The sequence below is a fragment of the Myripristis murdjan genome, chromosome 13 (genome assembly GCF_902150065.1).
Source record: "Myripristis murdjan chromosome 13, fMyrMur1.1, whole genome shotgun sequence".
In the NCBI taxonomy this organism is placed as follows: Eukaryota; Metazoa; Chordata; class Actinopteri; order Holocentriformes; family Holocentridae; genus Myripristis; species Myripristis murdjan.
Window position 1 is genome coordinate 23,815,651 of NC_043992.1, and position 19,800 is coordinate 23,835,450.

A 19,800-nucleotide genomic window follows, 5' to 3' on the forward strand; every position below is an offset into this window, starting at 1 on the left:
ATATATAAAAGGGAACTGGGATCTCAAGAAACAAGTGAATCATGAAGTCTCCCAGTGATGCAAGTGTTAAGTTATCCCGCCAAGCTTAATTAATATTTGACTTGATTTGGCAGTTGTGGCCTCTCAAAAGTTTGAAATTTTTACCTTTACAGCTGGGATCTGGCACTAAAGAGCTATTTTATTCATCTTGATCATGCAGTCAGGATTAACAGAACCAGTTTGCAGGGTGAAAAGGGTGAAAATCAGTGTAATTTTTTTTCATGAAGAACATAAATGATAATAGTAAATGTAAGAAGAGCTGATCTTGGTCTTCATTTTGCTTCAGAGGGACAGTAGACCTGCGTGTGGAAAATATCTGAGGGTAAACACCCTGAAGTGTAAACTGACAACAGAATCAGACTTTATTTTAGGTTGTGACCCAGAGTTTATGAGACCCCTGAGTGGGAGTGTTTTCCCATGATTCAAAACTGTGAGAAAAAAAAAAAAGAGTGTGTTATTCACTGTTTTTGTGGTTCATTTCAATGCGGGAACCAGTGAATCAATGCCACATGTGGGCTGCTCCTCGTGCTGGAGGACTTTGTGTTATTGAAGGCAAACTATCTCTGTCCTTCATAGTTTATTCATTTATTATTAACAGACGTGTCAATGTCAGATTTTTTTAAAATGGAAACACACAAAACTGATTGAGTTCATTTCTTGTGTCACTCCCCGTTATATTTCACTCCACTTCTGTGTGTTAATCATTGATTTGTAAGGCATCCATACACTGGATGTAGTTTTCAGCCGTCAAAGAGTCATCCATTCATCAAACTCAAGGACTGGAAAATCAATCTGCGTGCACTGAACGTTGGTTTGAAACCTCCTAAAAGCCTCCATGAGGACTAGATTCATCGTCTGCCAGTCTTGTCAGTTAGCCAGAGAACAAATGAAGGCCTGCCACTGGGTAGCGTCACTACAAATGTTGTATTGACTTGTTTCAGTGCGTGTGTGTGGTTGCTGTTAACGTGGAAGAAACAGTTCTTATTTTTCAATGATTCATCAGGTTATCACATACGGTATATGTGTGTCTGCATGCTTGTGTGGGTGTGTCACAGGAGTTTGACAAGTCAGTTGGTTGGATTCACGTTTTAACAAATCCTGAGAGGCGTGCTGAGTGATGGCTGGTCGATAGAGAAAAGCACGTCGGTACACATGATCAGTTCTTTGCATGTATGGAATCAGTAAATATGCCGTCTCAGAAATTAAATACCGTAATAGACTGAGCCGCATTGTGAGACGGTCAGAGGCACAGAATCAATTGCAATGAAAAATTAAGACAACTTATCAGTTCTTCGCAAGTGAACCGGTATGACATGAGAATACTCCATAGGTACATCTGATACAGAAATATTAATCAATAAGGTTTGCACTCTTGACACATGCATATAGCATTAGTTTTTTATACACTTAAGAGTATAAACACTACCAACTGCAGTGTGTAGGTAGCTCAGTTTCAAATGAAATTGCATTAAAGTCAAACAAATTCAGAGACAGTGAGGGCAGAAAAGAGAAAGACAGGAACTGATAAGTGGGGACAGGAAACCAGAGACAGAGAGAGAGACAGACAGATTGATAAAAATACAGATGCTGTACAGAAAGAAAGCAGAGTCAGTAATTTAAATCGATTACTAAATACTCTGCTAAATCATTTTGACAGAGTTGACCAGCAGCCAATAAACCTATTTTTCTGAATGAGGCCATTTGTCATCTTGAAAATGACACACTTGCAGGAAGGGAAGTAAAGTTTATTTCCCTTTAGAAACAAGCTGCTCAAAGCTCAATCTGCAGATTTCGTAATGATTATGGAGGAGTGTGACAGCCTCAGTGATTCAGCCGCTCTGCACCTTCACAAACAACTCCTGAAAGAGGTGGAGTTGCAAAAGATTTTTACAAGGGCTACCTTTGTATGTAATGTTTTAGAATAAATAAGTGAAAATAAAATATGTTTTTCTGATGTTTTTGAGGTTCATCATTCAGTTTGTGTAGCCACATTGGTCTTTTAATGTTGTGGGAAACTGAGAATGCACAGACACTCCATTGTAAGGCATCTAGATATTAGATATTTGTTAATAGATATGTATTCATCATGAAATACAACAATAATCTAGAGCTACAAAAGATTGTATCAGGCCATAATAAAGAATAAGTGGGTCAGTTTCACATTACCATTTGCAGGCTATATTTCAAAGTATCACTAGCAGGGAACATTTTAATAGTAAAAATGAATATTCAAACTACAGGAAGCTTTTTTTCCCTGTCCTCCCACTTCCACCGCCATCTGAATTTTGGGACAAACTCCAAGTGGAGTCTATAAATATTTGGAGAGTATATTTGGAAAGGAGAGTTCCTTCAAATCTGAAAAACCTTATTATAGCGCCATAAAAGGTCTGGAATGTGAAGTGTGTTTTTCAGCATTTAGGCCACTCGATGAAAATTTTACATCCCAGAATTTGAAAAATGCCTTTAATTTTAATGCCTCTAATTGAATGAGCATGGAATAAAATGTCATTAACAATCTCCAGTTTTGTCAAGCATATTCATATTTTGAGAATGTCCCGCCGTTGGATCACTTTGGACACAGACTGCATTTATCTTATCAGATGTACTTTGGATTAATATGTCTTGATTAACAATGTTATTCTGTTGAATGATGATGCCTCTCTCAATTTGACAGTTCGCAAGTAAAAGTTTTCCTCTCCAGTTTTATAGCTGCAAAAAACATACACTTGGGATCATCACACACTCTCAATTTAGATTAATGGCAGTTTCTAGTTGTGTGCTTGTTTAAGAACCCTCAATATCTCCTGCAAATGGGCAGCTGAATCGGTTAAAGCCCTTAAATAATACAAAATTGCACTTCTATGATATACTGTGAGTGTATGTAGATATTTATCCTCTTTTCCCATGAAATGATGTACATGTACAGCTTGTTTTGTGGAAAAATCTGTGACGTGTGTGGAGCTTGGTTTCAATTTCATTATGAGATTGATCCCTGTGGCTATCCCAAATGATTGCGACATCTAAAGTGAATATATGTGGATAACCTCTTTATTGGAAATCTATTGTTGATCCTTTTTGGCAGTGGCTATGACATATTGTAATGCTGAATATTCGCCCTTGTGTCAGTGCATGGTACACTGCTGATTTGAGTGGACAGCTGTTTTTGGACGGATTGTGCCTCTTGAAACAGAGTTTGATAGAGTGGATGGGAAATAATAGCAGACAGGGTTTTAATATGATGTTTAAAATATTACGAGGGGTTGGATGAACCCTGATTTTGAAACGAGTCATGAGCTTTAAGTGATTTATGTTTCCTGTTATTTTGTTTTGTTGTTATTGTTTTGTTTTTTTTAGTTTTGTTGCCTTGTGTCATGTGCTGTGTTGTGAGATTGTACTCTTGACCTTGAATGGCCTTCTCTTCCAAGGAAAGCAATAAAAAAATTTGGTCATAAAAATAAGTGCAATTTGCATAACTTATGTGACACAAGCAAAATGGGACTTGATTTAAGAAGTATAAGGCATCTCTGTGGTTTGGTTGTTTCATATTGTTATGATAAAACTGCACTGTGGCGGTGTTGCTCACAGCTGCTCTATTCTATGGCTGTACTGTAAAAATGTCACTGATACCCTGTGACATGTACACACTGTACATGTGTTGGAAAGTTATTGTGCACTGTCTGTCAAATGGCTAAATGCCCCTGTGCGTCTGTTTTCCCACAAGAATCACTGACCAGCCATCGCTTAGTTCACTGTGCAGTTCGTGTACCTGACGCTACAAAGTATTCTGTGTATTCTATGCGAATTGCTTGAGAGTGTGTGTGATTTCACACAGTAACACAACCCTAAAAGATCCCCTCATGCCCTCTGGGTTTATGTACCTGAGCCTTTGAATGTTTTTGAAGCAATGTGTTATTTCCAGAACACCTGTCCCAATCAATACCACATTTTTATGTCAAAACAAAGTGTGTATGTATACTCTGTGTCTATATATGTGTGAGAGGGATAGGGGAACCAGTTTCCCTGAGTTAGAGTAGCAGCAGAACATTATGTTTTACTGGGCATCTTGCTAACGGCAGTGTGTGTTTTGTCCTTATCAGCTGAATGCATGACTGACATAGTGTGAATGTTTCTGGCCAGACAACTCTAGTACAGTTTATGTGGGGTCACCACCCCTTAACCAAACATGCATATTCATAACTTAAGTAATCTATTCTGTACTGCCATGCTTTTAAGTGCCACTGATCACAGAGGTGCGATATCAGATGGAAATTCCTGAGGAAAACACACAAGTGAGAATGAGAATGCCAGAGATCGAAAAATGATACAGACTTTGCTGGTATTGTCTATGCTTTATTTATACAGGAACATTAAACATCCAAATTTATTATTTTCTCGATTCTTGAATCCGCAGACATCTTATTACCTCAGTGTGTATTATTAGAAATGGTGAAAAACAATGTTCGAGAAGTTTAACTGTGTACTGGGCTGCATGTGGCACATTCAGTATAACCAAATAAAAAGGATTGATCGTAATGCTTATAAAATATTTTCACATGCATGTTAAAATTGCAATTGTATCTATACTGTGATTTGAGTCTTAATCGGATTATGCTTTTGATATGTCAGTGGATATTTCTACTTTATATGAGTGCAATATGGATTAACTTAAAGCTTGACCTTGTCCACAGCAAGATAGAATAAAAGAAAAAAATAAAGATGATAAACTTTTAAGCTGAAACAACTGAAACAAACCTCAGACACAGATGAAAAAGGGCAACATGTGAAATGGCCTCCAAATATCAGATGAAATGTTTACATACAGGATTAACAACACATGCTGAGACAAATCAGCAAATGCACAAGTGAGATAAAGACAAATCAGAAGCACATATCATCCCTTTTTGAAGTAGCCACCGTTGAATCCACTGGGGGAAGGTTCGATTTCATACTGCGGGGCCATGTGGATCCTTTCAGATATCAGGGGAGGAAGCAATATGACAATAATGTCATTAGCAAGTCAATAATGAACCTGTAGGACCACTGTAGTCATCACCATCAACACTCATTACCTCTCGCTTGCTCATGGTACACTCACTCACAAATGTTTGGCTCATTTGCTCTGAAGAGAGACGGTTGTTCACAACTTAAAGCTTTCTACCTCTCAGAGTGTGAGGTGACACCCCTGATCTGAAATACTGCTTGTCTTTGTGGCTCCACAGTGTCTTTGAACTAACCATCACTGACAATAGTGAGGCCTCAGAGAACAAAACAAAAGTTAGTTTGAATGTGACTGAGAAAGAAAGAGAAGAAAGAACAAGAAGGGTGAGTGAAAGTGAAAGAGGAAATATAGATAGATACAGTGCATTCAGAAAGTATTCAGACCACCTTCACTTTTTTCAATTTTGTTTTGTTGCAGCCTGATGGTACAATTTAAATTCATTTTTTCTCTCATTAATCTACACTCAGTACCCCATAATGACAAAGTGAAAACAGAATTTAAGAAATTTTTGTAAATTTCTTAAAAAGGCAAAACTGAAATATCACATTGTCATAAATATTCAGACCGTTAGCAATTACAGCCTCAATACTTTTTTGGGTATGAGGCAACAAGCTTTGCACACCTGAATTAGGGGATTTTCTGCCATTCTTCTTTGCAGATCCTCTCAGGCTCGGTCTGGTTGGATGGGGACCATCGGTGCACAGCCATTTTCAGGTCTCTCCAGAGATGTTGGATAAGGTTCAAGTTGGGGCTCTGGCTCAGCCACTGTAGGACATTCACAGGTGTCCCTAAGCCACCCCTGTGTTGTCTTGGCTGGGTGCTTAGGCTCATTGTCATGTTGGAAGGTGAACCTGCGGCCCAGTCTGAGGTCCTGGGTGCTGTGGAACAGGTTTTCATTGAGGATATCTCTGTACTTTGCTCCATTCAGCTTTCCCTCAACCCTGACCAGTCTCCTAGTCCCTGCTGCTGAAAAATACCCCCACAGCCTGATGCTGCCACCACCATGCTTCACTGTTGGGATGGTACTGGGCAGGTGATGAGCGATGCCTGGTTTCCTCCAGACAACATTTGTAATTGAGGCCAAACAGTTCAATCTTGGTTTCATCAGACCAGAGAATCTTGTTTCTCACAGTCTGGGAGTCATTCAGGCGCTTTTTTACAAACTCCAAGCGGGCTTTCATGTGTTTTGCACTGAAGAGAGGCTTCTGTGTAGCCACTCTGCCATAAAGCCCAGATCGGTGGAGGGCTGCAGAGATGGTGGTCCTTCTGGAGCTCTGTCCCATCTCCACACAGGATCTCTGGATCTCAGTCAGAATGACCATTGGGTTCTTGGTAACCTTTCTTACTAACGCCCTTCTCCCACAATTGCTCAGTTTGGCAGGGCGACTAGCTCTTGGAAGAGTCCTGGTTGTGCCAAACTTCTTCCATTTGAGAATTATGGAGGCCACTGTGCTCTTGGGAACCTTCAGGGCAGCAGATTTTTTTTTTGTAGCCTTCCCCATATCTGTGCCTTGTAACAATCCTGTCTGCAGGCCGTTCCTTTGACCTCAGGGCTTGGTTTTTGCTCTGATATGTATTGTCAGCTGTAAGGCCTTCTATAGAGAGGCGTGTGCCTTTCCAAATCATGTGCAATCAGTTTAATTTACCACAGGTGGACTCTAATCAAGGTGTAGAAATATCTCAGCAACCATCAAGAGAAACAGGAGGCACCTGAGCTAAATTTCAAGTGTTGTTGCAAAGGGTCTGACTACTTATGTCAGTGTGCTTCAGTTTTTCCTTTTTAATAAATTTGCAAAAATTTCCAAAATTCTGTTTTCACTTTGTCATTATAGGGTACTTAGTGTAGATTAATGAGAGAAACAATGAATTTAAATGATTGTAGCATCAGACTGCAACATAACAAAAGTGAAAAAAATGAAGGGGGTCTGAATAATTTCTGAATGCAATGTAGATAGATAGATAGACAGTTAGATAGTCACCAGGGAAATTTTTTCTTCACTCAGCAAATGATCAGTTCTGTGGTTTATGAATGGTGATGACTTTGTTTGCCACAGAGATAGACCATTATGAAGTGGATGTTTCAACCAAAAACTCGGATTTGAAAATCACTGGATTTTGATAAAATCGTTTTGTGAAATCTTTAGTACCCCCGCATGATTTGCAAAATGGTTTGTTGCAGTGCAAAATGTGGGAAAATTGGAGCCAAATGAACCTGGGATTGATGACAGTAGTGCAATGACCTTAAGACACTGTCCAGGTCACTGGGCGGCTGGATCATTAAACCCTGACCTCTGTGAACCAGATGATGTAATGGCCTGAGTGTGATCATGCGTGTTTGCAGTGCAGTGGGGTTCATTTCTTGCCTCATAGCCTTTGTGTGCTCAATAACACAGGGGTGACTACTGTACAGTGGAAGAAAAGTAGAAAAAATAGTTTGTGATGACTGTGCGACTCTGTGGGATGTAACTGTAATATACAGTCAGAGGCCAATTTATTAGGTCCACCTGCACAATCTAATCCAATCCAAATATTCTGCCATAAAGTTTACTTCTTTGCTGCCTGCAATGCTCAGGTTTTCTTTTTTTGACAGAGGTGTTCATTCAGTTCTATGTTTGGCATTGAGCTCATAGTTGGTGGTGCTGTTGTACTGGGCTGCATTTTATTGAGAGGTGTTTCTAATATTCTGTCCCCCTCATGTATATAAATGGGTAGGACAAAAAATGAGAAACACCTCTCAATATAATGTAGGCCAGTACAAGACCTCTGCAAACTACAAACTCAGTAATAAACATAATGAACAAACACAATGATAAACACAATGTCAAAAAAAACCTGAACATTATAAACTTTCATAAAAGGTAGATTTATGGCGGAGCTGTTGCATCAAACTGCATTAGATTGTACAGGTGGACACTGAGTGTATGTGATCTATATGAACGCTATAAATAGATCACCTTGTTGCTCAGTGGTCTAAGACACAGACCATGTAACCCAAGCGACCTTTCCCTCTCTCTCTCTCCACTGTGATTTGTCTCATAAAGGCAAAAGTGACAAAACATTTGAATTCAAAATTAAAGTGATTATAAACTATAACAATGCATTGCTTCTCAAGCAGTGACACTTAAAATATTTGTGATGGGTCTGTCAGCAAACAAAGCACCACTGTGGTGAGCTAATGAGTTCTCCCGCCGCCTTCTTTCATATGCTTCATTTTCATTTATCTTCAGAGTTTGCCCTCCAGATGTGAACAGGCCTTTAAGACTAGGTTTTGTGCAATACTGTGGCTCCCCCGAAGCAAAAACAAAAGAAAAGAGCGTGATTTCAAGGTAGAGGAAGTGAGCATGTCAGCAGATTTTCTGATACTAAGATTACAGGGAGCAGAAGTAACTCAAGGTCACGGGCACAAAAAAATCAAGCCTCAGAACTCCTTGGAACGCCAATTCGATTTCATAGTTCAGTACAAGGAAAAAAAAAGAAAATTGAGTTTCCTGTTAAAACGGACACATGATCAGCAGGGATTTATTGGTTGGTGGAATGACTCCAAAATCTTGACAAATGACCATCATCATTTGGCTTAATTGTGTGACATCCCTGAGAACTAGTATCCCATATTTGACGTATGAAACATCAAAAATAATTCATATTTAGAGAAGTCTAGCAAACTGAAAAATCTTCTTGAAATATCTCTGCCACAAAGGCTTATCATATTTAATTACAAACTGGCACAGGTTCCTGGACACCATCAAGACAAACCTGAGTATCTACAAATATGCACCTCACTTGCTGCTGAGATACACCATTATTGTTGCACAAGGACAAAGACATGAGGCTTTTGTGTGTGTGTTTTTGGGGTAGAGTGCGCATAGGAGAAATGTGTGTAGACTGTGTGTGATGCGGGCGTCTGCAGTCTGCATGTGTGTGACAGTGGTGGGTGGTGTTGCTTAACCCGGTAGGATGTCTGGCTGCTGTTCCAAGGAGAAGTGAAAGAGTGTGTGTTTGTGTCCTTTCCTTCTTTCACAACCGCGACGGAAGTTTCTATTGTAGTGAAACGACAGCAGTCATTTATTAATTTAAAGACCCAGTGCAATGACTTGGACTCAGCCAGGAAGAATTTGATATTGATTCCTAACACAAAAGCATGCTTTATTTTCTTTCTTTTTTCCTTTTTTTCCTTATTTGATGGTGTCATGGTACAAAGTTTGCAGGAGCCCATCTTTCCTTATAATTGTTAGCACTGTACCCTTCCTGCAGATCAATATTTCTGCATTTAGGGAACAAATATCCACTGTTGCTCCCAGCAAGAATGGAGGGACACAGATTGTGGTTAGTGTGTGTTTTGTCTGACAGACAACCGGACACTGCATTACTCTCAGCCAATCAGGATGCATTACAGTTTTCTTCTGATTGCTTAGGCACTATCTTTGAAACTATAGACTATTTTTGCAAAACTCTATACACTAACAACAAAACCTTGCAGCACACCAGCAAAACATTTTACATCTCTTGGAAAAGAAAATGATTCTCGCAAAACTCTTCAAACTCTTCAAGCTATTTTAAAAACGTGTGTTTTAGTGTCGGTAAACAGCACACACACACACCATCATTTGAATAAGCATACAAAGCACAAACCACGCACTGATGGTAGAAATGAAGATACTTGTGGCATTTTCTTTTTCTGAATGCAGGGCAGCAGGTTGCAATAAAGTTTTGTCATGCACGTAGCGAACACACATACACACACACACACACACATCCAAATGTGTAATGTATGAATGTGTATTCTTAACATAACACACTAGCAGTACAAATAAGGGAGGAAAGTTTTGTTTTTACAAAAAAACCCAACAAAAATCACAGCTGAAAAAAACAAAAACAAAAAAACACTTGTGCTAGAAAAAAAAGACAAAAAAAAAAAAAAAAAAAAATTGGGCAAAATTGCACCTTATTTTTGAGTCTGGCCATCTTACTTCATCTTTTTTCTTCACCTGCTCATCCTCCTCCTCCTCCTCCTCGTCCTCCTCCTCACCCCTCTTCCTCTCTGTCCAAGATTGGCCATTGTTGTCCAAACCAGGTGTTCACCTGTGGCTCAAGCTCTTTTTTTTTAAGTGAACTTATTATTTATGTAAAAGTTTTTTCACATTTGTCGATGTGGAAAGGCAACTGACAAAATAGTGTGGTGATGTAGAGACCAGTATTTACAGTTTTTCCAAAAGGGTCATAAAATTGCAAACTGAGTGTAAAAGAGAGCATGAGTTCAGTTTGGCACACTGTCTATGAAACCATGAGTGCAAGTGTTTATGATTTCAGTGTTTAAGCATTCAGAAAAAAAACAAAAACAAAAACAAAACCTGGTTGTATGCAGGGTCGTATACAAACTAGATTTTTTTTTTTTTTTTTTTTTTTTTTTTTTAAATCTAACTTAGGACTTCCAGTCACTCAAAGTACTTCTTTTGTCACATTTAGAGTGCAAGAGAACTTGGGAACACAGCTTGAGCACAGTGAGCAGGACCACCAAGCTGATACTATCAGGAAACCAAAGTACATGCTTGAATTTGTGGCTATCAGTCACAGGTCACACTGTTCTGTTAACTGTGTTTATGGATTTAACAGCTCAGACAGAAAATGGGGACTAAAGGCAGTCCCACCCTGGGTTTGCCTTGGGCCCCCCACCTCCTGGCTGTGTGTCCCTCATTTACATCAACATGTAAATCCTGCCGGTAGGAGTGGCAGTCAACTTTCTAATTGGGGTTACTTACATTAAGAAGTCCCTTGTTAAAGGCAGAATGAGTACACTTCAATGGTTTTGCTTTGTAAACACAACATTCAATGTTGGACCCTCCTCCTTGGCTAAGCTAACCACCGGCAGCGAGTTGTTTCCTAGGATGGCGATGGACTGTCTCAACGTTCAATATTCCATCGCTGTCCTACTATCTGTTCAACAGAAAACAGGCTAACACTACATTGCTCCATTGCTCTTCATCCTCATCCTCTCCTTCATTGCTCACCTGCAGGTGAGAGCCAACCTCAGATTCAGTCTTGTCGAGGGATGAGTTTTGCCCGTTTAGCATTTCGCCTCGCTAGATTTCCTTTTTTCCCCATGGTCCATGTCCGCAATTTTTGTAGCTTCCTATTGGATTCCGTGCTATCAATGAGCTCTGTGATTGGCTTGGAGCTACACACCCACTGCCCAAAGGCTGACACCCAGAAAAGTCCCAAGATCAGCAAAATAAGAAAATACAGAAAGAGGGCAGGGTCTCCGCAGATTCACACACCAACACACACTTCTAGTGGCTCGGAGGTGATGACAGAGGGATTATTTTAGTCTGTACATTGTTTGTGGGAAAATCCTTCTCATTCTGCCTTTAATTTAATCCATGAGAAATGCACTGTACTAAACTGTGTACATATATATAAAAATTCTTTTTAAAAACACTTACATTCTGTGTGTGGCAAAGCCGGTGAAAACACAGCATGACATTTCGACCTATGAGCCACACACTTTCATTTGTACACTCATCAGCTACATCGACTAACATTTCTCTAGAGAAAGGAGTGATGGTCACAGCTTTCAGGTCCAAAGCAGAAAAGTGAAAATGCATCAAACTCACATTAGAGCCACTGTCACACTGTCCATCTTTTCCATTTCCTTTGGGCACCTGTAGATTTGTTCAGTTTGATCAGGCAGGTGACAAGGTTATCATATTTCCATCCCATATTTCCCTTAAGAGCAAAAGTAATGGTCGGTGCTGCTGCTGAGAGTCGTGACAGTGTGAATGAGGTGAACACGAGACAAGCTTCCTTTTATAGGAAAATTTTAATAGTTATTCAATGTTCTACATTTTACAGTAAATATTATACAATTACAAACTTGGCTTAGTTATAGTACTAAGATCACTAACTGATCTTCAAAAAAAAAAAAAAAAAAAAAACCCTCAACAACAAAAGAAAAAAAAAAACATAAAAAAAAAAATTAAAAACAGATTTACACTTCATATCACAAGCCTGACGCGGGTCCTTCACTCTGGACCAAATAGCTAACATACAATTCACTTCTCTCAATGTTGAAAAGATGTTGGGCTTCAGTTTGAAACACAACCATACGGTAACAGATATACCATAGCATGTGCAAACTGGGTACCAAACTAAAACTTCCAAAGATGGGGTTGTTCCTAATACTTGATCTGGGGGATACAAGTACTTTTTTCTTTTTTTTTTCTTTTTTTTTTTTGGAAGACAAGGAATTTCCACTTTTTGCATCACATTTAGTGTCAAATTAGACTAAGAAGAGAGAAATCTCTGACAAGTTGAAATTAAAAAGCTGCAGCAGAACATCAAAGACATTTAAGAGCCTACTATTCAACTCGATAGTAGTGTTTTAATTTATATTCATGAAAAAAAAAACTGCTAAGACTTAACGACTGCAAGGCAAAAAAGAAGACAGAGGGGAGAGGGAGGATGGAGAGGGAGGGAGTGAAGAGGTGTCAATGTATCTGGTTGCATCTCCACACTCAAAAGTGAAGAGACACAATGATGATAAAAAAAAAAAAAGTTTTAAAAAGTAAAACAAAAAACTGAGAACTCAAAAATCCTTATTAAGTCGCCACCTTTCAACATCTGGAAATGTTGGCAAAGATGGAATGATGGATAAAGAGTGAAGGAAAGAAATGATTAAAGACCATGATTAAGACAACTTTGCATTTTTCTCAAACATATCAGTGTTCAATTGTCTGTATCTTTCACTTAAGTGCAAATTGGAAAAAAAAAGAGAGATTCAAGGAATGGAGTGAAGAGTGGAAGTAGTTTCACCACCCTGTGTTAGACTGAAAAGCAAACTACTCTGTGGGACCGGTTTGCTTGATCCACTGTTTGGAATCCAACATGAAGTGCGGGCCGGCCTCTGGAAGGTCCCCACATGAGTAGAAAAACATTTTCGTACACATTGGTCCGCAGCCCATAGAGGAAACAACAAGAGGGAAAAAAAAAAAAAAAAAAAAAAAAATCTCTTTTAAATGCCTGATTTTGAATTGACCTCCTCTCACAGGGAAATTTGTAACATGGCATGAAATTTCTATCTATGCCAGATATCGGGTAAAATGTGTTCTCACATGTTTATGGTTTAGATGGCATTGCTGTCAATATCCTGACAAAAATGTCATCTTCAAACAGGGCAGCTCAAAAATTTGTAATAATTTTTGAGCAACTGAAGATCCCAAGAGTTCACAATGTGATCTACCATATTGTCTGAGGAGTGATTCTAAAATAACTTATAAACTCAGGGAGCTATCATTTCCTTGGGGCACTAAAAAATGATCAATATTTAAGTAGATTCTGGCCCATGGCCCAATAACCATAGTACATTTTAGGCCTTGGCCTTGAGAGGCCAAAAGTTTGGCACACCAATTCAAGACTTTGTTACTGGTGACTCCTAGTGTTCAAACGGGCTCAGTGGAACTTGAAGTGTGGCGAAAAAATAGATCAATACCAATAACACCAATCTGATGATCGTTATTGCTTCAATAGCTATTCTGATGGGGTGGAGAGGGTTGCAAAGGTCAAACTGACCTTTAACTTACAGACATGATGCCCAAAAGACATGAAAGGAAGGTAAAATAAAAAGGGGTGGGGTGGGTGTATAATGGAGTAACTTCTATGATTTAACATCATTTTGCATCCCCGAGCGTAATCAAACTAAATGCTTGGTAGAAGGGATGCAAAATGGCATGTGAAGGGAGCTGTGGCACCAAGTGAAAGAGGAGACACAAAGGGGATACAGTAAGAAAAACAGCTAAAGTGAGACAGGTAATATGTATTAACAGCATGTGAGAAACAGGACAGCAATAGAAAAAACACAGATTCACAGGAAGCTAGACGTAACAAGGACTCAGAATTCACCAGTTAGTTACTTAGGAAATTAAAACTAATATTTACTGAACAACATTTAGTGAAAATATGGCACAGGGCATTGAGGCTGGTGGGGGTTGCAAGAAGTCAAGAATTTCGATATCTATTCACCCACAGAAAGCGAACGGATAGAAAAGAGACACATTAATCTCCTTCGGTCAACTGAATGTTAAAATGACCAAATCGACAATTCTGATTTAAAAATGATTGCCTATTCTATCCATTTCTTTTCTGTGACTCAACATTTACTTCCTCAGCCCAAGATCTAGAAATATAGGCAATAATCATCACACAATAAGGTTTTTTTAAACTATGTGGAAGTTTGGAAATGATGGGAGCAGCACTGGGACAAGAGTTTGTGATGAACTGAGCTGCTTTGCTTCTGGTTATTTAGGATAGCGGTTGTTTCCTTCCACAAATCATACCTTTATTATTTATTTATTTTTTAGACCTTGCTTGTAACTTTACCCCACCCCCTCTGTGACAGATATGTAGAGGACAGAGATGCAGAAGTGGAGGTAAAAAATATTAAAAGCACAAACAGTAGCTGCCACACTGATGCAACCATGCTTAGCTAGAAACACATTACTGTACCACTCGCTTTATAAATATACTGCATTTTTTTTTTTTAACTTAGAGATCCAATGCTATAGTGAACTACACCTGAATATTATGCATAACCATTATGCTCAATTGACCACTGAGGGAAAAAGAAAGAAATCTTTTTAAAAAAAAAAAATTAAAAAAAAAAAAAAAAAAAAAAACAGCAAAGAAAAAAAATTGAAAGAAATAATTTGAGAAATACTGACAGAAGTAGTGGTTGATTAAATAAATCCTTATTAAAAGTAGCATCACTGCTGTCGCAAGAAAATCCAATTTTTCCTTTTTTTTTGTAATTTTACTGGCTTGAATTAAAATGTACAAGGTCCTGTATATGTTCAGTAAATTTCATAACCCTCAGACCACTAACACCCATTCAATACCCAGGTTTCTAAAATATGAGGGTCCATGTGAAAATAAGGCTCGACGATACAAGGTTTTCATCCGACAGCGGCATTATGCAATACTCCGTTGAGAATTAACCTACGAGTGTACAAACATCTGGACTAAGAATACCTCATCAAACACTCAACCTTATTGTTTTATTTTTTTAATTAAATTACAATATAAATTGCTTCTTTCTCCCTCTTGCACTACAAAGCCTAGGTACCTGTTACTTAGCATTAAATTATAGTCATCAAGTTTTTTTTGTCTTATTTTGTGCAATATTTCATCACAAAGTTATTCAATAACCAAATTTTTGATATGTTCTACTCTTCTTAGCAATAACTGTGATAATTATTGAATGGAGGCCGCATATAGAGCCCATAATCCATATTTAGAGATTACAACAATAAGCATTTTTCAAAATCAATTCAAAACGCAGATAAAATAATGACTGTACGGTAACAGTTGGAGGCATTCCCTCTTATTATTTTATTGCAATGTCTAACCTCTTCATCTACATACCCGCGCTGTAAATGCTTTTGTTACACCAATCTGTATTCTCTACAGATCATGAAGTTGCAATTTGAGTTTTTTTTTTTCTTCTTTTTTTTTTTTAAATCCTGAAAAATGCCACAGGCCTCACCTACATGTTCGACCCCCCACCTCCCACCCCATTTTTTTAAGTTGAGGACTAATAAGCAAGACAAGACACAGAGGGTCTTTGCGTGCACACAGTTCCAGATAATGCCGCATGTCCCCATTTGGGATAAGTGTTCTAGAAAGAATTAAGTTGTATACATGTCTTGAGTAGTAGCCCTACAGCTCCAGGTGTCCATTAAAAGTGGGTTAAGAGCTTCTTCTGGATTTTGCAAACGGGGTATGATGTTTACATGCAGCAACTGAAAACTGATTAAGTATCCTACTTAACAAAGAAACTAGTGTGCATGCAAACCGACTGAATAGGTTTGGACAAAGCCAGTGTACTGTCATTTCAATGGATATAATGTGCAAATCGACAGCTCTCACAATTTAGCACATATAACCAATCTGACTCTCTTTGATCTGATTTTGCACTTAAATTCAGTCTCAAAGGATGTCATGTCTTTTATCCACGCTGAGAAAAACAAACCATCGACCAGGTGCAGATGGATTACAGCCTCCTGGTTTGACATGGTTTGTTTCTCAAAACTGCGGTGCAGAAGCATCTGAATGCTACTGCCTTGGTCTTGCCGGTTCAGAAAGAGAAGAGGCAGAGCCAACACACCGTGGGAAGAGAGACGAATCTTGTCTGAGGCTGAGTTTGTCACGGTCAAGCGTTTGGTTATTAGTCCTCGCATGGGAGGAGGAATGAGGAGACGATATGGTCATGTTGGGCAAGAAGTGCGGGTACAAGACGCTCAGTGCAAACAGCAGCATGTTTGTGCAGTCTCTTGCAGGTGAGATGTCACACACTCTCGTCTTGTGCCCTCAGTTCCACCTGGCCTCAACGACGACGTCTCCTCCTCCCTCCTTGTTGTTCCTCTTAGCACCGAGCGCTGTCTGCTCTCGCCCTGTCCTGTCCTACTCTCTCTCCTAGTGCCAACAGAATCCCTTTAAATTCCTCTGCTGGGTGCGTCTGCCGTGCACACCTCAACAATCCATTTAATGAAAAAGTGTGCGTGTGTTTGGTTGTGTGTGTTGTTCAGTAACATTATATCTATTAATAAGTGCCATTAAGTGATCTGTGTGTTTCAATTGACACAGGAGCCCCTGTGCATGTGTGTGTGTATGTGTATGCATGGTTGTGTGTATGTGTGAGAAAATATGCATGACCACCCATACTGCTGACACACGATTATAAATAGTTTTATGTCTTATAATTTATTGGCCTACACTACCCACATAGAAGCCGACATGACCAGAACGACCTCAGAAAGCTCTCTAGCTAGATTAAGAATATGACAGTGTCACAACATACTAGCCTGCATAGTATGTAGCATGAAGTACTTGATGTGTGCTTAGTGCATACTAGGTACTATGCTAGTGTGGACAAAGTAGGACACAAAGCAGGACAGGTTAACGGTAGATAAGTGCTCGGGCCATAGAGACGCAGCACACACAGAGACAGAGTGACAGGTATGACCGGCTGACTACTGCCAGACAGACAGCCACAAGCTGGAAGACAACCGAGATTAAATAAATGTGGAAGATGAGCCGAAACCGAACGGATAAAAATGGACAGACTGAAACAGGATGAAGAGGAACAAAATAAAAGGTAGGAAAATCTAAAGGGCAAAAAAAGCCAAGGTCATTTGGTTGAGTGTAGTAGGAGGAACAATCTTAAAATTAAAAGACCTGAAAAAGAAAAAAAAAAAATCCTAATTAAGTTAAAACCCTGTGCTGATATCTAGTCGTTAGAAAATTTGGCAGCATAAGTCAATGTTGAGTATGATAATGGCTGTTGTAGTGACTGATGAAGGTGACAACAACAATGATGATAATGATGATGATGAAGTGCCCAATAGATTCCAGCCAACTGAGCAGCAGGCAGGACCACACACACACCAGCACAACACGGAAACAGGAGCAACCGACACGTGTGATTGGTCAAGAGTCCTTCTGGAGTTCCAATGACAGACACAGCAAAGGAAATGAGAAAGAAAAAAAATCATCATAAAATAATCATAAAAAAATAAGGTAATGACTGGTTGGCAAATAAAAAGAGGAAAAAAAAAATAAAAGCAGCTTTTGTAAAAACATTAGAGAATGTCGCAAAATAACAATAACAATAATAGTAAAGTGGCTGTTGCACTTTAGTTTTGTTCTTGCAGACAGGTGCCGGGTTCCCATGGTAACCACTGGGAGCCCATGTAAGATTTGAGCAGTTGCATACGATGGTGGACTCCAGATCTGGTGGGGGAGAGGAAGAAAGGTACAGACTGAGTCAGTCCTCTTAAATACTAAGAAAAAAGGAAATGTGAGGCAGCAAAGGACAGTTTCCTAGTTTTCAAGTATTGAGCACAGAACAGATGGAAGAGAGGAGCAAGAAAAAAATAGGAGTGTGAAGAACGTCTGAAGGAGAAACAAGCACTCTGGGAAGCCCTGTAAAGCTCTCTGAGACTTAAAGAGTAATTAAGGGCTCTAAATAAACTTGAACTTGTGGACTCACATGATGGGCGGGCTCTACCAGTGGGGTGGGACGTAGCTGTACCCAGGTGTCCCTTGGGGCCTGTAGGTTGGCACAGTAACTGGGTGCGCTCCAATGGGAGCGTGCTGGGGTGCTGTCAGCAGGGTCCCTGTAGGAAGGCAGCAGTACCATTAGCCAGGGGTGTCAATCTTTTGCTTAACATACAATGCATTTTTTTGTATTTGGAATGATTCAACCCAAGTTTTAAATCAAGATTCCAGTAAATACTTCAGTTCAGCTCTTTTACTACTACTACTACTACTAACTACTGAATACAATATAACACGTGCAACAATGTAAGACTATCCTCTTTCTATTGAAATGTGGGGAAAAAACAGACAAAAGAATGACTTGAACATTATTTATAAAAAGAAAAAGAAAAAAATGTGTCACTTTATAGTATTCTGCTAGATCAACGCAAATTAAGGTCTTTTTGTTTAAGAATCTTGAATGCTTTCTATCCAAACATTCCATATCGATTAAGACAAAAGTCAAAGTACAGCTTTCACTTTTTCAAAAAATTCAATTCAAGTTCAAACTAACATGCTGTTCCTTCAAATTAAACTGAACATAAACAAGACTGAGGCATTTACAAATTTAACTACTGAGGTTAATATACGAATGTTTAGTCATGGATGAAGCTATGGTGCACCACAAATGCGATTGTATACATTAGTAGGAAATGGTGGGTCAGCTAGAGCAACCCAATTACTGAACAAGGATGATGAAGATGCGGACTTGCATAATACATTAACATGTGGATATTATATTATGCGTCTGTGAATTTATGCAGCTTCTTTCTTGTATGCTGTATATGAGGGCCGGGACAAAAACATCTCTAGAGAAGGAATACTAAAGCATAATGCCTTAAAAATCCAAAGGCATGTTGTTTCCAAGTGAATTAATAAGGAAATTGTTCAAATTATCACAAGTCTCACCAAAAAACGTTTGACAGTCAAGAAAACACTCCAATAAAGAGGTTTCTATGTCAGCTGATGTCTCAAATACTGACACAGAAATAACAAATTACTTGGCAACAGTCTTGAGGCTGGTGTCTTGAGCCAACATGTCTGACACTGAAAACTGAGATGACTAAAGTATTCATAATCAGTGGTTGTGGTCTTGCCTGCACTCATAGCCATGGTTGTCCCAGCTACCATCCCCATGGCAGCCATGCCGTTGTTGCGGGGAGCAGGAACAGGGACGGGTGCGGGGTACAGGGCTGTGGAGGGGATGCTGTTGGGCTGCACCACAGTGGTGTGGTGAATCACATGGGGCTGAGCCGCATACACTGGCTGAGTGTAGTATGCTCCCTGTTAGGAGAACACAATGGGACAGGTTGGTGTGTGTGTGATTGATTTAATGGTATTCATCTGGAGAAGGTTAAAGATGAAGGTGGAACTGGAGAGACTGATTTGATTAACTGGCGATACTCATATCAACACTGAAAACATAACACTTCAGTCTTGGTTAAATTACAGGGAAGACTTGACACTGTTGCTTCCATACATGCATATTCACAGACAATTCCTGTAATTATGAGCTATCTGCAAATACATATCATCTGTATTCAAGGATTTAAGTTAAAAAAAAAAAAAAAAACTGTTTACATTCTAGCAGTTTAATCTTTTATTGATTCATATTATTGTTGCTAATTTAACAAACCGATTCATCATAAATCAAATAATCTGAAGTGTTTATTTTTAAT

The 19,800-nt window shown here is 39.1% G+C and overlaps 1 protein-coding gene across 2 annotated transcripts in view; it reads right to left on the reverse strand.

Annotated features, from left to right (window-relative positions):
* Nucleotides 1-11,983: 11,983 nt before the first annotated feature.
* Nucleotides 11,984-19,800, reverse strand: part of fam168a (family with sequence similarity 168 member A) — a 39,377-nt gene continuing 31,560 nt past the window's right edge. For both annotated transcript variants that reach the window (XM_030066680.1, XM_030066679.1), the window contains 3 exons: nt 19,219-19,405; nt 18,075-18,201; nt 11,984-17,815 (listed from right to left, as the gene is read on the reverse strand). In XM_030066680.1, the coding sequence (XP_029922540.1) occupies nt 18,089-18,201; nt 19,219-19,405 (300 nt within the window). In that variant the 3' untranslated portion in view covers nt 11,984-17,815; nt 18,075-18,088. The remainder of the gene's footprint in view (nt 17,816-18,074; nt 18,202-19,218; nt 19,406-19,800) is intronic.